The sequence below is a fragment of the Elephas maximus genome, chromosome 4, assembly GCF_024166365.1.
Source record: "Elephas maximus indicus isolate mEleMax1 chromosome 4, mEleMax1 primary haplotype, whole genome shotgun sequence".
Classification (NCBI taxonomy): domain Eukaryota; kingdom Metazoa; phylum Chordata; class Mammalia; order Proboscidea; family Elephantidae; genus Elephas; species Elephas maximus.
The window spans coordinates 8,343,600-8,365,855 of record NC_064822.1 but is presented as its reverse complement, the minus strand read 5'-3'; the positions used below and the strand labels follow the sequence as shown (position 1 = coordinate 8,365,855).

General features: G+C 40.2%; 1 protein-coding gene across 18 annotated transcripts in view; it reads left to right on the top strand.

Moving 5' to 3' along the window:
• The window catches only part of PARD3 (par-3 family cell polarity regulator), an 870,612-nt gene that overhangs the window by 363,617 nt on the left and 484,739 nt on the right, over positions 1-22,256 (top strand). For all 18 annotated transcript variants that reach the window (XM_049885016.1, XM_049885003.1, XM_049885008.1 and 15 more), the window contains exon 4: positions 19,060-19,238. In XM_049885016.1, the coding sequence (XP_049740973.1) occupies positions 19,060-19,238 (179 nt within the window). The remainder of the gene's footprint in view (positions 1-19,059; positions 19,239-22,256) is intronic.

The following is a 22,256-nucleotide window of genomic DNA, read 5'->3' as shown; positions in this document are numbered from 1 at the left end:
GAAAAAAACACTTCAGTGATATTTTTCTACAACTGCTAAATTGGTAGTTTTGCTTGAATGACTTGATCAATTCCGCCTAAGTTCCCCAATTGACTAAGCATTTGACTGAAAAGATTCTTTTGGTGAAAATCTAGCACATTTCACAAGATTATAGTGACTGACACATTGTGTGAAAGTAGAGATTAAAGGTATCCAACACATTTCTCCTATTCAGGTGACTGTTCCTGACATAGCTAGATCTAAGTGCAAATACCATCACGGTTGCAAAAGCCAGAGTAAAATTTAGACATTTGAATTGCCTGGTAGTAGCCATTTCCAATATTAAATTTCTAAAGGTTAACTGTCAAAATTTAGGTCCTAGAAAGAAAACATTTTAAAATGGCATAGAGCGTAGTATTTATTTTGTAATAAATGTTTCTAGACAAAACAAACAGCCCTTCTGTAATTTACTTCTCAAAATCAAAAGCTGTTGGAGCTGGAGAGATTTTTTAAGACTGAATCCAAACTCTTCTTGTCACAGATGAGGAAACTGAAGCCAAGTGAGAATGTGGACAGCCCAGTGCTGTTTGAATCTGTGTTTTGAAATGTGCGTTCTACTGCTTGAGTTAAGACCTAATCCTGTGTGAGCTTGTCTTTGTAACAGATGATGTCCAGCCACCGACTTTATCCTACACTGGCCAGTCATTGGAAGCCTTGGTGGTGTAGTGGTAAAGTGCTACAGCTGCTAACTAAAAGGTGGGCAGTTCACATCCACCAGGTGCTCCTTGGAAACTCTGTGGGGGCGCTTCCACTTTGTTCTATAGGGTAGCTATGAGTTGGTATTGACTAGACAGCAATGGGTTAGGGTGTTTTTTTCTTTTTTTGGGGGGGGGCACAGCCATCGTGGGTAATGTTCTTCCTTTGTATGTTGAATGAAGGTATGGTCATATTTGCAGAGAAAACTAAGGTGACACATAAAAATTTTTTGCTAATGTAGGTAAATTTTTTTTAAAGCCAAAGAAAATTGATTACCAGCCCTACTTAATTCAGAGCAAAGGAAGGGTACCAAATTTTTGTTTTTCCTCACCTCGTTTGCCGTAATAGAAACGGCATTCTGGTCTGAATCATCTCCAATGAAACGATTTTCAATATTGTTGTCTTTGTGACATTTTCACAAAATGTTTTTTTTTTTTTTTTAAAGCATCTTGGAAATGCTGCAATGCTTTATCTTGTTTTTATTTTTTTTCCCCCACTGGCTGTATCTGTGCTCGTTGCCTAGGAAACAGCCACTGGGTTGGATTCTGTTTGCTTGGCTGTCAGGCTGTCAGAGTTATGGGTAAAGTTCTTGGCTTTATGGTTGCAAAAGTGCTACTTAAATATTAGAAATGTTTTCGCTATGTGAAAGTGCTTTATCTCTTCAATTAAAAAGCAGCCAAGCAAGTGCTTGGTGTTCTTAAAATACTGAAGAGAAGATTATTTTTTTCCTTGATTGTTATTGGCATTTTCTATTTTGTATACAAATTTGCAGTAGACTTTGAATGGTCACACTATAGCAGTTTAATTTAAAAAACCTGCTTCTATAAATATTAATTTACTACACTGGGGACCATGGACATGTATCTGAATCCTCAAAGCTTGAAAATAAAAACATAAAGATGTCAGCAAATGCATTTTATCCTAAAACTGTTCCAACTTTTTCAAATTAAACATAAGAGGAAGCAGTTGGAACCACTTCAGATCTTTTCCTATCTTAGTGATTCAAAGTTAATAAAACTGAGTGTAAAATTAATGAAGGTTATTTAGTATACTGTTTTTCTAGCTCAATGTGCTGTCCTACAGAATTTTTGAATGCTTAAGAAATTTCAGAGAGGTGTGTTTGCGCTCACCTTGTGTACATGCTGAGGCCTTGAAATGAGGCGGATGTGGCTGCGGATCTGAAAGGAAATGCCCAGCACAGATAGCAACCTTGGTACCCAAAGGCGTCCTCTGGGAGCTTCTCAGAAACGCAGAACCCCAGGTCCCACCCCAGACCTACTTAATAAAAACCTTCATTTTTAACTAGGTCCTTTAGAGTTTATATCCAAATTAAGTTTGAGAAGCACTGTTCCAGTCTAGAGCGGTGACTGTCTAGATGACTGTACATGAGAATCGCTGGAGATCTTGTAAAAAAAATAACGCCTGACATCATCTGACCAAGTTTTCAGAATTTCTGGGTGTGAGTCCCTGGAACCAATATTTTTAAAGCTATTGCCAGATCATTTCGATAACTAGCAAAGATTTACAACCACCGGTGTTGTTTCAGGAGTGTTGATACAACTATGAGGAGGGGAGTGGAGATCTTAACTATTAGTCCAAAATCCCAATCTTTTGTTAAGGTCAAATATAGGAGGGTTGTAGGAGAGAGAAAGGGATTTAACCCTTACTGACTACTTAGTACGTGCTGGAAACCCTGGTGGCATAGTGGTTAAGTGCTATGGCTGCTAACCAAAAGGTCACCAGTTGGAATCCACCAGGCGCTCCTTGGAAAGCCTATGGGACAGTTCTACTCTGTCCTAGAGGGTCGCTATGAGTTAGAATTCACTGGACAGCATCAAGTTTTTTTTTTGTATATGCCAGGGATTAGTACACACATAGACACATACATACTCAACCTTCCTGAGAGATTGTTATTCAAATTTTACATATGAGGAAAATGTGATTTAAAGTTGTACTAAATGAGATACAGGACAAGAATTTGAAAGTAGGTTTATTTGACTGGAACCTGCACTACATGGAAATTTTTATTTACATATCAAGATAAATATGTCTTCATTTAATACAGATATGAACGATGAGGTCCCTCTCCTTCCTATAAATACCCTAATAATAAAGTAAATTGCAGTTAATAAAACACCTCCTTTGTTTGCCAATGTTACTTAAGGGGGCAACTGTATCATTCTTAATTTTTTTTATGATCCTCCTTTTTACCTGTGGAGAATGATTGCAAAGACCCAAGCATCAGATGTTTTTGTTATTAGTTCCAGTCAAGTCGGCTCCCAACTCCTGATTACCCCGTGTGCAACGGGATCAGATTGTTGTGATCCATAGAGTTTTCATTGGCTGTTTTCTGGAAGTAGTTTCCCAGGTCTTCCCTGCTTTCCCTTCTTAGTCTGGAAGTTCCACGGAAACCTGTTCAGCATCATATCAACATGCAAGCTTCCACCGACAGGTGGAGGCTGTGCATGAGGTACACGGGCTGGGAATGGAGCCCAAGTTTCCCACACTGAAGGTGAGAATCCACCACTGAACCACTGCTGGCTCCAGCGCCATGTGTGTCATTGGCTGAATGGCGCCAACTTCTGCTCCAGCTCTGACTTTCTGTGTGATTTCAGCGAATGTGCCTTTCCTGAGCTCCTACTAGGAGATGATCGGGACGGTGTATGTTGGTGATAAAAGGCGTAAATAAGTCAGAGTCCCCGTCTTTAAGTCCTGTGATGTTTCAAGATTCCACACACACTGGGTGGGGGCGTGTTCTCTGTGATGCAATTAGTGAAGTTTGGATTTTGTCTCCACAATTAGTAGTAGGTTAACTTTGGCCGAAATATTTTCTCCCTGCAACCCTAAGTGTTATACCTATAAACCAGGATAATAATGTAACCTATTTGATAGCCTTGCTCTGAGGATTTGATCAGTTAATGAATTAAAATTCTTAGCACAATCCATGACCTATAGTAAATGCTCAATAAATATTAGTGATTATAAACTTTATTGGTTTATTATAAACAATCAGGGTATGTTTAGTTTTATGTTACTGTTTTGTTGAAGAAAGGAGTTAATGGATTAGAAGGACTGTAAAGATTTCTGTACTTTGAAGGTGATTTAAACAGACATGACACCATGTTTCAGAACCATGAAGTCTTCCTGCAGTCTTGGAACAACCAGTTGGTGCCCAATAGCTTTATTAACAGCCAGTATAATACAAGGCTGTGTGGCAGAGAATTAATTTGAAACTGGAACACCCCAGACAGAAAAAAGAATGAGATATTTTCAGTATTTACAGTGCTTCTGTGATACTGTCCCAGTATGAAATAGCAGTCCTTCAACTTCCAGAAGTCACTCATCACCTAATGACATATTCTATATTTGCTTATTTATTGTCCTTCTTGCCCCACTGGAATATAAAATCCTTAAGGGCAGCTACTTTGCCTTACTACTGCTGGCAACTAGAAGAGTGCTTATCACATATTTCAAAACAAAACATTGTTGTCGAGTCGATTCTGACTCATAGTGACCCTATAGGACAGAGTAGAGCTACACCGTAGGGTTTCTAAGGAGCTGCTAGTGTATTCGAACTGCTGACCTTTTGGTCAGTAGCCAAACGCTTAGCCACTGTGCCACCAGGGCTCCTGTCACATATTAGGTACTCAGTAAATATTTGTCTGTAATAAATGAATGAATGATAGCCTTTTAGGTTTTAATAACATTAAGATTCAAGTTCAGGATGAAAAGTCTATCATCTGTGACCAAAATGAAATGTGTGGACTCTAGTGGGAGTTAAGACAAGGCTTGCCATTGTGAAGTAGTTGATACGGTTAATGTGTTAGTCAAACAAATGTAAAATCAGGTAAATTAGAGGAGCTTCAATGTCTATCCTTAAGTAACAGAAAACCAGCTAAGGAAATTAGTGAATCGCCAGTCCCCAGTTAAGGGAAAAATATTACACTTTCAGGTAGTATTATGGGATAAAGGATATAATAATAAAGGAATGGGAAAATGATGCTTACTAAAAGTTAACTTGGCAGTTGCTGAAGTAATTTATCCCTTAATCAAATAATAGAAAACAAATGTCAAAGGGCAAGTAAGCAGCATTTAAAGGATCTCTTGAATGCAATCAATAATCAATGTCAATTTTTGAAAGACAAGTTACTTGTCAGATGAAGTCGATAACTTTAAAACTTAATTACATGATTGTTAAATTAGTTGGTAAAATGGAAGTGATATGAGGGATTTGATACAGGGTCTTGTAAAATTATGTGACGAATTAATTTAGATTGGTTTGTAGTCAAATATTCTCCTAGGGGGGTAAACACAGAATGAGGGAAAATAATGAAAATTTGAAGTAACAAAATAGTAAAATGCTGGGATTTCTGGCCAGTGAGTTTATTACTAATATTTGAAGCAGTAGTTCTTTTTCCCTTTCCCTGTAGAGAAATTTTTTTTGTCCTCTCAGGCCGTCTAGTATCTGTTTCTGAATCTGTAGTTGTTTCTCTTTTGCTGAATAGATTGCCCTTATAATACTTGAGACAATCAATGTGAAAAGGATACAAATAAATGGGTAGTCATACTCATTCACCTGTTTTATTTATACAATGCACGTTTCCTGTGTAAAAGCAAGCGTTAGCATCAACTAGGACCTGGCTGTACAACCGAGTAACCTCATTCCATTCTCTCAAGAATCCCAAAGTTTAGTGAGGGAGACCCATAAGAAAGCAACCAGTTCTTTTTTTTTTTTAATTTTTATTGTGCTTTAAGTGAAAGTTCACAAATCGAGTCAGTCTCTCATACAAAAATTTATATATACCTTGCTGTATACTCCTAGTTGCTCTACCCTTAATGAGACAGCACACTCTTTCCCTCTACTCTCTATTTTCGTGTCCATTTGGCCAGCTTCTGACCCCCTCTGCCCTCTCATCTCCTCTACAGACAGGAGCTGCCCACAGTCTCATGTGTCTACTTGATCCAAGTAGCTCACTCTTCACCAGTATCATTTTCTATCCCATAGTCCAGTCCAATCCCTGTCTGAAGAGTTGGCTTTAGGAATGGTTCCTGTCTTGGGCTATCAGAAGGTCTGGGGACCATGACCTCCAGGTCCTTCTAGTCTCTTTCAGACCATTAAGTCTGATCTTTCTACAAGGATTTAGTGTCTGCATAAGAAAGCAGCCGGTTCTAATCAGTGAAGTTGATGCTAAGGCTTGCTTTTACATATGCTACAGGAACACTGGACGTTCTGGAGAAGACGCGCCCTCCAGGCTGATGCTAGAGAGGTAGAGTGGGTGGACAAGGGAGCAAAGGAGAGAGGTGGCCTTCTGGTAACTTCACAGTGTTCCAGTGGGCTCTGAGTGTAAGGCTTGAGAGCCATTGCTCAGATCATGGAGGCCAAGGGCCAAGGCTTAATCTGATGGTAATGTGACCCACCTAACCAAGAATTTTGAGTCATGACATCTGATTTCTGGTTCAGAAAAGTTACTATGGATGTTTTCTAGAGGGTGAATTGGAGAAAACTGAGACTGAAGGGCGGAGAAGGTGGCGTTGGAAGGAGGGGCAGTGGTGGCTGAGTGGTAGAATTCTCGCCTTCCATGCACTACGGCACTGGGAACTGGGTATGCAGAAGACCCAGGTATGATTCCTGGCCAATGCATCTTGAGCAGGTTTCAGCGGAGCTTCCAGGCTTAAATCAAGTAGGAAGAAAAGCCTGGTGAGCTACTTCTGAAACTCAGTCAATGAAAATCCTGTGGACCACAATGGTCTGATCCACAGTCTATTGTGTGGATGGCACAGGACCGGGCAGTGTTTCATTCTTTTGTGCTCAGGGTTGCCGTGAGTCGGGGGCCGACTCAAGCGTTCAGTAACAACAACAAAAAAGCCTAGAAGTCCAGATTCATTAGCACAGTTTCAAGGTGAGGTTGACAGGCCAGCAGCGTTAAGTGGGACTTGAGAAATTAGGGTTTTCAGGGCCCATGACCCGGACCGACTGAGTCACTTGAACATGATTCCCAGGTGGTTTTTGTTCACGTTAAAGCTTGAAAAACTGTGACTTACAAGACCCTCTGTTCGCTCATCCACAGCTCTGCCCTTGCTTTCTCATTCTTCCGTTGTACCCTGAACTCTGCGCTTAGCCAGGCCAAATTTCTTGCAGTCTCTCTAATTCTCTAGAATTTAAGTCTCCGGCCTGTGCACCTGCGGTTTTCTCTGTCTGCATGTTTTCCTCCTTCCTCCTCATACTCCGGGCCTCCAAATGACTGTCACTGACACCATCGCCACAACCCCAGCCAAACCAAACCAAACAAATGAAGAACTTCATCTTTGAGGTCTCATCATTCACTTATCTGTTAGTTCAGCAAACATTTGTTAAGGGCCACACTTCTGGGGATACGATGAAATGTACAATGTTGTTCTCTGGGGCAGTTGCCTGGGCGCGATGCAAATAGTTAACACACTTGGCTGCTCATTGAAAGGTTGGAGGTTCAAGTTCACCCAGAGGTGCCTCAGAAGAAAGGCCTGGTGATCTACTTGTGAAAAGTCAGTCAGTGAAACTCTGTGGAGCACAGTTCCACTCAGACACATACGTGGTTGTCACGAGTCCGGGTCCACTTGGTAACAACTGGTTTTCTAGGAGCTGTATCCTAATGAGGAGGTAGATCCTAAAACAGAATTATGGGGTGGCAGACTCAACTCTAGGAATAGGCAGGCTTTCAAAGAGCATTTTGCTCCTTCAGAAGTGATCAGAAGGCTTCCTAGGGTAGGTGACGCTCAGAAGAGCGGGGAAGAATAATAGGTAAAAGTTAGCTGTCGTTTCTCTCATGAAGTCTTTACAGAGACCCCAGAACAAGGTGTGCCCCTTAAGTCTTCTGAGGAAGCTGTTTGAGTGGTTACAGCCAAGGCCCCATAGTCATATTTCTGCATGGGGACCCGGCTCTGTCCCAACTTTGCTGTGGTGCATTAGACAGCTTCCTTGTCTGTGAACCCCATGTCATAATCCTCAGTGTGAAGACTGAATGAGATAAAGTATGTAAAGATTTGGCACAGTACTGAGCATGCGGTTGTTGTTAGATGCTGTTGAATCAGCTCTGACTCGTGGTGACTCCATATATAAGGACTGGACGTTGCCCAGCCCTGTGCCGTCTTCGTGATCGTTGGTACGTTTGAGCCCATGGTTGCAGCCATGGTGTCAGTTCGCCTCACCGGGGGTCTCCCTCACCTTGGCTGCCCTCCGCTTTCCAGACGTGATGCCCTTCTGTAGCCATTAGCCGTCCTGATGATGCTTCCAAAGCGAGTGGGTAGAAGTCTTGAGCAACACTCTGTGGCCCACAGGGTCTTCACTGGCCAGTTCGTGGAGGTGGATCACCAGGTCTTTCTCCCTAGTTTGTCTTGGTCTGGAAGTTCCCCGGAAACCTGTCTATCATGGGTGACCCTACTGGTATTTGAAATGTTGGTGGCACAGCTTCCAGCTTCATAGCAGCGTGCAAACTGCCACGGCAGGACAAAGGGACAGACTAGCAGTGGTATGCTTTCTGTGAAACACCTTGACCACACCGGAGAGGGCTGGCTGATTTGTTTGCCTTTCCCATGCACTATAAACTCCGTCTGGGCAGAAACCAGCTCTGTTCTGTTTACCATAAAATGCCCAGGACAGAGTGCACACAAATAGTGTTGACCAAGGGAGGGGGTTTATGGTACCCTTGGTAAAAAACAAACCAAACCCCTGGATCGGTGGCATAGTGGGGAGGACAAGGATAATAGTGTGTGAATGAGTTGCCCATCAAGGGGGAAAAATAGCAAGAGAACAGTATCTGGAGAAGAACCTGGGTGGGTAGCAGTTTCTTTTTTAAAGATTAGTAAGAGCCATTTATTCAGTCAACAAATGTTTATTGAGCAAGGTATTTATTATTCCAGGTACTACTCTGGGGTCTAAAAATCAGTGCACAAGATGGATACAGCCTCTACCCTCGGTACAGGCTCTAGATCTGATTATTGGCCATATAGAAATTACAAAGGGCACCTGTCACTTCTCCATACGCATCTCTCAGGAAGACAATAGTATCAGTGATAATAACAGAGAAGAGAACCACCTTGTCTTTTTTGTCTTTCTTATCCACCAGGCGCTCCTTGGAAACTCTACGGAGCAGTTCTGCTCCGTCCTGTAGGGTCGCTATGAGTTGGAATCGACTCGACGGCACTGGGTGACTGGGATCCCCAAATATTTTGTTTATGTCTTAAGCAAAATAGCTTAGAGTGCAAGTGCTAGTGCCTTCTCTGTCTTTTCTTTCCTTTTCTCTCCTCGTTTCCCTCCAGCTCACATTCTCAAGGTCTCAACTTCAATCCACTTGTTGCTCATTAAGGTATTTTTTCTGAAAGCAAAAAACAAACAAAAAATAATTTCCAGAATATTCTCTAGTGCTAGCTGTTAAGATACGTTGTTTCACTCACCCATGGTTGTTTTTTCCTCTGGGTACTTTGTTATAATTTGACTCTCCGTACCTTTTCCTCCTTCCTTTCACTAGCACGCGAGTTTTACCAGCCGTGGGCCAGCCACTAGGTAGGTAGAGGATTTGCTCCCTTTGCATGTGAGATTGATCCAGAACGATGTTTGCCTCAGTAAATGACTCTTAAAGTCCCACTTGGCTCCATATTTGTTTTTTGAAATCTCTAGGATAGTGCATAGTAGATGCTCAATGAATGTTGATGAAAGTAGCCAGAGTTTATAACAACCGTAGCAAAAAAAAAAAAAAAAGGACCCCAAAATTAGATTAAAGGGAAAAGAGCTCCTTGCAAAGCCCTGCTTTTCTTCTGCTCTGTCTGGCCAGCCTGAGTGCTCCCTAGTGTTGGGCCTGGGGGGCTGGGGGATTCAGGATTCAGCCTCTAGGACAGGTGGAATGTGGATTTTTCTGACTTTGTAAACCTTCCGTTAAAGATGGAAGGCTAATATAACCGACTGTTCCCCTGAGCCGTGGCTGTCTTAGCAAAGGATTTGGGGACACTGAGTTTTTATGTGCAGCACTCACTAGCTGGCGCATGATTTTATAAGCAGCTGGTGATTGCCATAACTGCCTGGGGCCAGGTCCTACGTATACTCCAGGTGGCAGGAAGATAAGAGTGAAAGGCTTTTAACCTCTGAGGCTTGTTTCTTACACACCTTTATTACGCTTTCTTGTTTTTTACACACCTTTACTACGCTTTTCCACCCTCATGGGATGAAAGGAAGCCTTGAATTGAATCGTTAGTTGGGAAGCTTTTTGTTGCCGATGAATGCATTTTTAACAAACTTTAAGAAAAATTTTATTCCCTGCTCTGTTGGGAGGTGGATGTGTGTGTGGAGAGTAGGCAGTTACGATGAATAGAGTAACTGCTTCTCCCCTGGGGTTGAGAGGTTAGGTGTAGACAAACACAACTAATTGGAAAAATGTCTGATGCTGTTAGAAGTAAAGAGCCCTGGTGGTGCAGTGGTTAAGCGCTCTGCCATTAACCAACATGTTGGTGGTTGAAACCCACCCAGTGGCTCCATGGGAGGAAGACCTGGCAACGTGTTTCCGTAAAGATTATAGCCTAGAAAACCCTATGGGGAAGTTCTGCTCTGTCACAGGGGGTCGTTATGAGATGAACATTGACATAATGGTACCCAACGACCAGCTGTCAGAAGTAGCAACAAAGTGCACTAGGAGAAAGGGGCAGATTAATTTTCCCTGGTGTCCCTGACCTGGATACTATTCTTTTGCTCCTCCACCCTGCCCTAGGTGTGTCATCCAGGCTCTTTCCTCTTTGAGCAAGGCCGGGGGATGCTCCAGCAGAGTATGACCTGGAGAGTGGGACGAGAAAGAAGACGAGGTTTATTCCTGGTTCCCACTCTGCCTGGCTGTGATTAGCCGGTAGCCGCCTTCCTTCAGTGACAATCACAGCTTCCCTTGCCCTGGAGCGGTAAAGTCCTTACCTGTTTGTGAGCCACAAGGTGCTTCACCTTCCTTTGTTGCTTGTCCTTGTTGTTAGTTGCCGTTGAGTTGATTCCTACTCGAGATGACCCTGTGTTTGCAGAGTAGAGCCGCTCCTCAGGGTTTTCTTGGCTGTAACCTTAGTGGAAGCAGATCACCAGCCCTCTTCTGCAGTACCGCTGGGTGAGCTTGAACAGCCGGTCTTTAGGTTAGCGGTCCAGTGTACATTGTTTGTTCCACCCAGGAACCTATTTTCCTTAGTCCTGCCCATGTATTTGTAAATGCTGTAGTCCTTTCATTCAACCTTGCTCAGTGATCCCTCGCTGAGTCAGCCAGCTCTTTGCTGCTGGGACAGTAATCCCAATTCTGACATATTTTGACGTTGGTGCCAGTTGAAGAGAACCTGCAGGGTAGAGGACATTGTATAGGGAGAATGTGGGTGGGATGGGAGCACAAAGGCTGTGTAGTCTGAGCTAGGAGGATTGGTAAAGGCATGGAGATGTATGGCTGGGAAGCACGTGTAGGGAGCCATCAGCCTTCACAGGCTACAGGAAGACAAAGATGTGTTTACAGGCTGAACACTGGTCCAGGAGGAGACAGTTACAGGACATGGCCTTAGAAAGCCACCTAAAGTTTTCAAAGTCAAGAGGACCTTGACATTGAGCCTCCTCACCTGGCAATTTTCTGTTTAAAGTCATTGGAGGGCTTGCATGCTTTTCTTTCTTTTTTCTAAATAACCTAATTGTAGACTCATACACAGCTGTAAGAAATAATATAGAGAGATTTCTTTTGCATCTTCTCCACTGATAGTATCGTGAAAAACTGCAACATTATATCACAACTAGGATTTAACATTGATATAATCTGCCGATTTTATTCAAATTTCCACAGATTTACTTGTACTCATGTGAGTGCTTGCAGGGATTTTGATCAGGGTGGTTAAATTACCAGTTTTAGAATGAGACTTTTAATGTTACAAGTTTAATATGCCTCAGAAAAATTCCTGGCTTTTCTTTGGAATCATTAATATGATGTTACCCAGACCCAGTGCCGTCGAGTCGAATCTGACTCCTAGTGACCCTATAGAACAGAGTAGAACTGCCCCATAGAGTTTCCAAGGAGCGCCCGTTTGGTGGACTCGAACTGCCAACCCTTTGGTTAGCAGCCGTAGCACTTAACCACTATGCCGCCAGGGTTTCCAATATGATGTTAGTAAGTTGTATGTACATATGTATGTGTGTGTATATATATGTACATTTTTTTTCCTCTTGACTTTGAAAAGTTCCCTGTCCAATTGAAAACCCTAGGACTGGATTCTTTTCCCCCTTATATGTGTCTGAGATTCTGTGGAAACCATTGAAAACATTCTGTTTGTACAGAAAAGTGTTTTAAAGTCAACCTCACCAAAAAGTCACCTGTCATCACTAGCAAAGCATAGCCATCTTATGGACTTGGTACATCATAGTTCTTCCCAGACAGCACTGTTGTCAGATCCCAATTGCACAGGACAAAGAGTCAATAACAAGTCCAGCTGGGTCCATGTAGAGCAGTGTGATGTTTGACCCAGCCTGAAAATATCTCACTCTCTGGGTCTCAGTTTACTCAGCTATACAGTGTGATAGTTCAATTACTTCTAAGGTACCTTCCAACTATAGAACCCTGTATTTATTGCTCTGTGTGTGTGTGTGTGTGTGTATATAAAATCATCGATAACAGTGTGATAAAACTGATTTCATATCCCCTTTCTGAGTCATTTATTGTTCTTCAAAGCTTATTTCCTGCCCTGCCTTCCACACATTTCTTCCTAAAGATTTTACCTTGGTAAGGGAAATGCTGATAAATTAATTGTAAATGGGGGAATATATATTCAAAGATTGGTTTCATAATCCCGGTGGGGGGTTTTTATGCCCATGACATGTCCTGTTAACTTGGTTCTTCCCATGGGGACTTGTCTTTAGGAGCTGTAGGATTGCTCCCAAGATGGGAAGGAAGGTGGTCTTCATTTTGCATGCCGAGCACTTACGCCATTTGCTCCATAAGTTCTAGTAGAACACCTGTAACTGCATATTATTTTTAGATTTTGATTAAATACCTTGATGGCGTTCTCCTATCTTCATGGAAAAGGTTTATTCATGGCTTTGAGTGATTAAATAATTTAAAAATCACTAGAAGAATGAGAAGAGAGGAGACTAGGGAATACCGACGAGGTGTAGGGGTGGGCTATTTAACAGTTAAAAATGTATATATCTGTCCTTAGTGTTTGCTGCAATTCATTATTAGATTTGCCATTTCTTCCACTTATTTAAAAGGCACCTTACCTAGAGAGACAAATCAATATTTACAGTGCATTAGTGCCACAGAGAGTTTGAAATCTTGTGATTAGGGTTTATTGCTGTTTTATCCACTCTTCAAAGCAAGCACAGACATCAAACAGTCTCTGTCGTCACCCTGGATTCTGGGACATTGCACAAGTCCCTGTGTGCTCATCCAGCAGCTTAATTATTGAAGATCCTTATCTTTGAATTTGCTTTTTAATATTTCAGAGGATATACTTTGAAAATCTGTATATTAAATAAATCAGAAGATTATGGGGTGAGAAAGTTTTATCACCATGTTTTAAAGTGCATTAATTTTCCCAAAATCGAGGATGAGGATTGCAATAATAATGACCAAATTACCTTAAATGAGAAGCTCTTATTATTTCTAATTCCTGTAAAGAATGCAGGTTACATCAGAATAGAAGTAATGCTGAGATAGGCCAGGGGCCCTGGAAAAATGTAACAAATTATAGGCAAAAAAGCTGTATCCATATTTTATTCCTTTGCAGCCAGGACAAAATTACCTCTTTTATGCATTATTATGTTTTAGTAGAATGGTAAGAGGTGGAGAACCTGCCAGGTGCACGCAGCAGTTGTGGTTTGTGATTCACTTTGTTGATAAGGCCAGGCATTTCTAGTAATCTCTTTCCTTTGTGTCAGGTTTGGCTTGTCAAAAGGCCTCGTGTTTGTGGCTACTGCTGCTCTGCAGCATTCCTTCAATAACTCTTGTGTATTACCGTTCTCCTGTGTTGCATATAATTCTTTAAATTGTTTAAAGGCACCTGATAATGGTTGTTGTTACTGCTTTGAAGTGCTTTTATATGTCCTTGAATACATTTTTTAATACATTTTTCATAAATTCATTTTGTCAGGATGAAGCTTGGTGGGTGATAACTCTTATGTAGTATCGTCCATTTTTAGCCTTAAGAGGAACTTTCAAGCCCATTGGTGCAGCCTTTGATTTGCTAGGGTCACAACTCTGTCTAAACTAGTGGTTCTCAGACTGTGGTCTTTGGATCCTTTTGTATCACTAGGACCATTTCAGTGAGTCTGTAATGCCAAAACTATTTTTATAGTATTACTAAGGCCTATTTAGTGCTGTTCACTTTGTTGACATTTGCATGAGTTGTGCAAAAGCACTGATGGATAAAACTATAGGTTGTTGTAGTTGGCTGTTGTCGAGTTGGCTCCCAACTCATGGCAACCTCATGCACAACAGAACAAAACTGCCCACTCCTGTACCATCCCCATGGTTGGTTGTAGCAGGTACCTTAAGCACAAGTCAAGACAATGGCACCAAGTATATTCTTCACCCAACACACTCAAAGTTTAAAAAAAAAAAAAAGCCAGTTTCACCCTCTGTCTTTGATGAAGCAGGAAAAATTAATTTTATTAAATCTTGACACTTACGTGTAACAAAATGGGAAGTAGGCAGAAAGTACACTTCTCGAGGGAAGTGTTTGTGATTGTTTGAGTTGTGAGCTCAGCTAGCCATTTTTTCATAGAATGACGTTTTTGTTTGAAAGAATGACTGATAGACAAAGTCTGGTCTTTCAGACTTTGGTACCTGGCAGACAGTTTCTAGAAAATGAATGAAGTGAGCCTGTCATTACAAGGCAAACAACCAGCAGTATTTATTGCCAAAGATAAAATTCGAGCTTTCTAGTGCAAATTAGGTTTTGGGAAACTTATATCCCACCATGAACTTGACAGCTCCTCAATAGTTAGACTTTTCTGATGGAATCAGTAGTAATATAAACCTATGTGATTTTCTGACATACAGAAATGTATCAACATTTGGAAGATTATCATAGCCAGTGAGCTAATATTTGCCAAATGACTAGTGCATGATGTTACAAAATTTGTTATGGGGTAAAAATCCATTCAAAGTACAACATAGACAAGTAGACCTAAATGTAACGAATGAAAAGTTGACATTCCGTATGTCAGCTAATCTTTGGGAAACTACCACTTGTCAAGTTTTGGTATGGTAAAGAAAAATATCTACAATTATCTATCTGGAAAGGCAATTAAAGCACTTTTTCCCTCTTCCAACTACATATCTGTGAAACTCTCCTTTTCTTCATATGCTTGGTCTTATTGTAACAGATTAAATGCAGAGGCAGATATGAGAATCCAAATGTTTTCTATTAAGCAAAATATAAAACAATGTTACTCTTTCCACTAAATACACTTGTTTTGTGAAATACGGTTTTGACAAAATTGTTTATGTTAACATGTAATGGGTTTTTTGTTGTTACTTAAAAATGAATTAAGTAAATACTTAACAAACTCTCATTTTCATTTGTAATATGGTAAATATTGCTAGCAGTAGCCCACATAAACAAAAGCTCTTTGGGATTCTCAGGAATTTTGAGTGTGAAAGAACCTTGAGATAAAAAAGTTTGAGAATCACTGGTCCAAGTATGCTTTATTATCTTGCATAGTGAAGTTCCTCCATTTTAACAATTTTTTTTCTTCTCCCATTTTAACGTTTCTGAAATTGGGATGCTTGTTACAATCTGTGTGCATAGTTAATGTTTCTTTAACTCCCCAAATCAGTTGATGCTGTGAGTTAAAATCAGTGTGTGCTTTCTCAGTGTGTGTTATTCTGCTTTGAAAATAGCAGCAGCAACAACAAAGTTCTTTTGTTTTACAAGATTGAGGCATATCCATGAAAAAAAAAAGACTTTGATCGAGTCAGTTCCGACTCATAGCGACCCTATAGACAGAGCAGAACTGCCCCATAGAGTTTCCAAGGAGTGCCTGGTGATTCAAACTGCCAGCCTTTTGGTTAGCAGCCCTAGCTCTTAACCACTACGCCACCAGGGTTTCCTTTATATCCATAGGTAGCTAAAATGGCATTTGTTTTCAAACGTAACAGTACGACTTAACATCATGATGTGTGCACTGATAGTATGCTGACCTGGGAGCCTGAAGTCCTGGTCTGGAAATTGTTCGTGAGTGTAGGCTCCTCAAGTTACCCCTGAGCCTGAGCCTCACTTACTCATCTGTGAAGTGAGCCACACATTTCTCCACTGTGAATAATGTAGAGACTCATTTAAATTACACAAAAAAAAAAGGTTCAGATCCCTCTGAGTTAAATCATGGGTTCTAGTACAGTGTCACTTAAACCTTTGTGTGTGTGTGTCTGTGTTTGTGTAAACTGTTGTTGTTAGGTGCTGTCGAGTTGTTTCTAACTCGTAGTGACCCTATGAACAACAGAATGAAACACTGTTTGCCCCTGTGCCATCTGCACAACCATTATTATGCTTGGGTAAATTAGATACCCAAAAAACCAAACCCACTGCTGCTGAGTCAATTCTGGCTCATAATGATGCTACAGGACAAAGTAGAACTGCCCCATCGGATTTCCAAGGCTGTCATCTTTACGGAAGCAGACTGCTACGTCTTTCTCCTGAGGAGTAGCTGGTGGGTTCAAACTGCCGACCTTTTGGTTAGCAATGGAGTGCTTAACCACTGCACCACCGGGGCTCCTCATAAACTAGATAACTATGCCGTATAATAAATTATATAATCATAAACCACTAGAAATCCAAATTGACAGCATTGGTGTGCGAGACGATGTCTTGTTGGGTCTCAGTCACAGGCAGCAGGAACAAGGTACCAATGCTGTGGCAGTGTTTGGAGCGTTCTGACATGGACCTAGTTAACGCTGCTGTGTGCACTGTGATGAGCCGGTCCTTTCAGTGCCTCGTTCTGCTGGGAAACCTTGACTTCAACATCATTATTAAGTCATTTGCTGTGTGAACACATTGTTTACATCTGAAATTGGATTCTATTCTTCTCCTGTCCACCTGATAATCAAATATAAGACACCTTCCTGAATTTAACAGTGAACACGAATGTAAACGTGGCTTCTGAAATTGAACGTGAATATTCAGTTATAAGGTTGTGCAAATAAATGGTCCAGGCTATATTTATAATAATTTGTTCCATAGATATCATCATCATGAAAGCAAAAACATTTTAACGCTTGAAGAACTTACAGACAGGGCTACCTCACTCCACATCTCCAGGTGGCTCCAGTCACATTGGGTGTCTGTATACTGACGGAGCCCCTGGTGCTGTGCCTTGATCACCCTTAAGAGACAACCCCTAGGGTCTGCATACCCTGCATTAACCTACCTGCCCTCTAATTCCCTTTTTCCCCACGCATCCACAGTTTTATTTCCAGCATTACAGATACATGGAGGTAAAATGCGAATTATATTTTATCTGTTTCTGTCGAATAGATTAACACCAAGATCATGGTTGGTCAGTAGATGATGGTCCTAATTATCTTATGTAAATTGTGTATGCAACATACTGTCCTGAAGAAATTTTCCAAACACAAGTAGTATAAGCTGTTTTATTTTTGCAAAGCAAATGCAATGAGATGATGTAGTCTCTGTGTTTACTTTGTTGTTTAATATATATATTTTATGTGGTTATTTACTGTAGATAGTGGGTACTGCTTTTGGTCGTTACCTCTGCACAATTTTTTTTTTTTTTTGCACAATAATTTTTTACAGCCTTTTCTTGGGAGCTAATAGTGTCCAGAGTGTGTAACCACGGAATAATTAAACCAGTTGGTATTGAGATGACCCCGTGTATGTCAGAGAAGAACTGTGATCCACAGGGTTTTCTAAGGCTGATTTTTTGGACATAGATTGCCAGGTCTTTCTTCTGAGGTGCCTCTGGGTGGACTCAAATCTCCAGCCTTTCAGTTAGATGCTGAGAGTGTTAACCAGTGGTACAACCCAGGGACTCCAACTGAATAAAGATCAGGAAAGTAACAGAACCTGTATCTAAGTAGCAATATTATAATTGCCCTGAATTATTTTTTTCTTCCGTGCAACCCTATTTTGTTACTTTAATGAATGTGTTTTTTTTGCTTTGATGGTTCTGGGAATTATTTTGTTGCTTACTGGGAGAAAACATTTCCTGTAGTAAGAGCATTATAGTATTAACACACATGAATTCCTCAATGTGTATTTTTGTGAGCTTGCCCTGAGAGTACATAATTCTTATTGGGCTTTTATTTTCTTGGTGCAAATTATAAGCAGTAAGAGCTGTCACAGGTATTTACACACACTTAAAAACCAGAAATTATTCTTCTTTATAAATTGCATGTCTGTGTTTTGTCCAGCAAATTAAGATAACCACCAGCAATATTAAATTTTCAGCATATTGTTTTCTCTGATGCTGCTGGTAAAGTCTCTTATTGTTATCAAATCCTCATGACATAGAAGCACATGGTACATGTAATATTGCTGTGGTTCACAGGCTTCTGTTTTCTTGGGTCAGTTTTTTCTAATTTTCTTTAACAGTTCTCAGACTGTTGGACTGACTGTAGCTAAAATGTAACCTTCAATGTAGAGATATACAGCATATATGTATATATATAATATACATAAAATATATATATATATATGGGTCCGCATGACCAAGTTTAGCATTACCAAGGATATGTGCGTCCAATCCATAGATCAATACCTGACAGGTATCAATGTTTCAAAATGTTTCTCACAGAGTATATAAATAAGCTTACTTCTTCATGGTTAAAGTCATTTTGTTAGAGGCTTTTTAAAACTAAATATATAACTTGCATCCTTGTTTTCGAAAACAGATTATTCTAAATGAAATTTAATCCAAATTTTGTTTTACTTCCCAAAATAACCAAACCCATTGCTGCAGAGTTGATGCCAACTCATAGAGACCCTATAGGACAGAGTAGAACTGCCCCCTAGGAAGTGACTGATGGGTTCAAACTGAATGCTTAACCACTGTGCCACCGGGCTCCGAAATACAGTTTACCGTAACTGTATTTTTTTGAGTGATTTCACGTAGTTGATGAGTGAGTCTTTTTGTTCCTCTTTTAAATATTACACACTCTGTGCTTTTGTTCTCTTCTTTCTGTGGTTGTGTTTCCTCTCTGCTGTAGCAGTAGTACCTGCCAAGTTGTTCTCAGTGCCCTGGCTATAAATGCTAGCCTGGATTTAACTTCTTTTATCCTAACATGTAGTTTACGGACATTATTATCTTTTTTTTTAATGTAGTGCTTTTTGTTTTTCTAGATATGCCTCTTCATGTCCGGCGAAGCAGTGACCCAGCTTTGATTGGTCTCTCGACTTCTGTCAGCGATAATAATTTTTCATCTGAAGAGCCGTCTCGGAAAAACCCGGCACGCTGGTCTACAGCAGCCGGCTTCCTCCAGCAGAACCCTGCTGGCAGCCCCAAAACCTGTGAGAGGAAGGTAACCGCTTGCTTTTTCCGCATCCGCTGACTTCTTAGGATCAGTGAGGATCCAGCGGCTGGCTTTGCTCCTAGCATGTCTTCACTGTAGCGCTTTGTGTGCGTGCTTGTCCAGCTTTTCATGACAGTTCGGACGGCCTCCTACTTTGTATTGAACTAAATGTCATACGTTTAGTTTCATTTTATGTACATTTTCATGCATATGAAAATTTTCAGGTACATTCATTACATTTACACAAAATTATACGTTTGTATTTTTACATTTTGTTTGTGTACAATTATGTATATACCAAAAATGTAAAATTTCACATATGTTTTTCGTGTACATTCATTATTCATTTTTAAATAATATAATTGTAGGATTCAAAAATGGAAACTTTCAACTTGAAAGAGTGCATATAGTAAAGTTCCTCACCCAGCTTGTCTCCTTGTCACTCTGCCTGTGTGTTTCTCTTCAGGGCAGACCCTAATATAGGCATTTTCCATGTCCTTACAGAGATATTGGACACACATGTAAGCAAATATTCATATTGCCTTGTGAGGTGCATTAAAGAAATTATAGCACATGGACTTCTAAGGATGAAAGTGGCCCTGATTGTAATCTATTCTGGCTACCTAGTTGACAATTGCACCTTGTCTAAGTTCCCCTAGAAAATGGAAGGATCCTGTCTAGTGTTGATAAACTTCTTTTCCTTGACCTGATTTATTTTAGTCTAAACATTTCTTCCAATTTGTTCTGCTCTTTGTGTCATATTCTCACAGAACCCCATCATTTCATCCTGCCGTACTCCTAACCTTTCACCCAGGGAGCCTTAAGCTCTGACTGTCAATTTGTAGAGTAGATGCTCAATAAACGTTTCTTGAATAAATTAATAAACATTTTCAATACATGCAGTAATTTAGCACAATATGTGTTGAGAAATATGAAAATATACCAATCTACGTTAACATTTCAGAGCCCTGGTGGCACAGTGGTTAAGTGATACAGCTGCTAACCAAAATGGTTGGCAGTTTGAATCCACCAGCTGTTCCTTGGAAACCCTATGGGGAAGTTCTCCTCTGCCCGCTGGGGTTGCTATGGGTCAGAATCGACTCGACAGCAGCGGATTTGGTTTTTTGTTGGCTTTTGATGTTAATATTAAAATGGATATACTTTGATATTTGCTGATTTATCCTTTGCTTCTATGTAAAAATTCCAGTTTTAAATATTTCCATTAACTTTGTTTTCCATTTCAACTAGTACAAGTTGGAAAACAAATAAATGGAGTACATAAGTTTAAAGTAGTATACCAGGCAAAAAAACAGAGTGTAATTTATTTTCTAATTTTTATAATTGCATTACTTACTTAAAATATTTTATTATAGATTTCATGAGGACTAAACACTAGAATATTTTCTCACTAAGATTAGCTTGAAAATTTAGAGGTCTTATACAGTAGGGTATTTGAAGAAGCAAAATCCAATTTATGAATATATTTCATGATAAATTGTTTTTATTCATAATAACTAAAAACCCATTGCATCGGGTCAATTCTGAATCCTAGTGACAGTGTAGGACAGAGTAGAACTGCCCTATAGGGTTTCCAAGACTGTAAATCTTTATGGAAGCAGGCTGCCGGATCTTTCTCCCGCAGAATGGCTGGTGGGTTCAAACTGCCAACCTTTTGATCAGCAGCCCAGTGTTTAACCACTTCACCACCAGGGCTCCTATCTACTTATAATCCAAAAAACCAAACTCATTGCTGTTAAGTTGATTCTGACTCATAGCAACCCTATAGGACTGGGTAGTACTGGCCCATACAATTTCCAAGGAGCACCTGGTGGATTTGAACTGCTGACCTTTTGGTTAGCTGCCATATCGATTTTGTTGATCTTTTCAAAGAAGCAGCTTTTGGTCTTGTTAACTCTTTCAATTGTTTTTTTTTTGTTCTCTATTTCATTTAATTCTGTTCTAATTTTTATTTTTTGCTTTCTTCTGGTGCCTGAGGGTTTCTTTTGTTGCTCTTTTTCTGTTTGTTCAAGTTGTAGGGATAATTCTTTAATTTTGGCCTTTTTTTCTTTTTGGATATGTGCATTTATTGCTATAAATTGACCTCTGAGGGCTGCTTTAGATGTGTCCTAAAGGTTCTGGTAGGAAGTGTTTTCATTCTCATTAAAAAAAAAAAAAACTGGAGTCTATAAATTTCTTTATTCTATCCTTAATTTTTTCTGTAACCCAGTAGTTTTTGAGCAAGGTGTTGTTCAGTTTTCATGTTTGACTCCTTTTCCCGGTTATTGATTTCTACTTTTATGGATTTATGGTCAGAGAAGATGCTTTGTAATATTTTGATGTTTTGGATTCTGTTAAGGCTTGCTTTATGACCTAACATGTGGTCTATTCTATAGAATGTTCCATGTGCATTAGAAAAGAAAGTATACTTAGCTGCTGTTTTGTGGAGTGTTCTGTATATGTCTGTGAGGTCAGCTTGGTTGATTGTGGCATTTAGATCTTCCACGTCTTTATTGAGCTTCTTTCTGGGTATTCTGTCCTTCACTGAAAGTGGTGTGTTGAAGTCTCCTACTATAATTGTGGCACTGTCTGTCTCACTTTTCATTGCTGTTAGAGATTGTTTTATGTATCTTGGAGCCCTGTCATTGGGTGTGTAAATATTTATTATTATATCTTCCTGGAATAAACTGTCCCTTTAATCGTTATGTAGACACGAGAATGCTTTACCTAGGTGTCTTCAAAATTCTCTTATCACCCGTGAAGTTGAAGACTTCTGAATACCATCTCAGAAAATCCCATTGTTTCCACAGCCATGCTTTCCAGTACTAACAGCCCATGAAAATTCTCTGTTTCACAACCTGAGTTACAGTCTCATCCTAGTCAACTCAGATGGGCAGCCTCCAATTTGATCTAAAACTTTATCTGCAGGGAATTCTGGGAAAGTAGCTCAAGCTTCCTAGGCACTTCAGACTAGGAAGGCACACTAGAAGGCTTAAATGCTCATTGCCAATTAGCTATAGACACCTTACC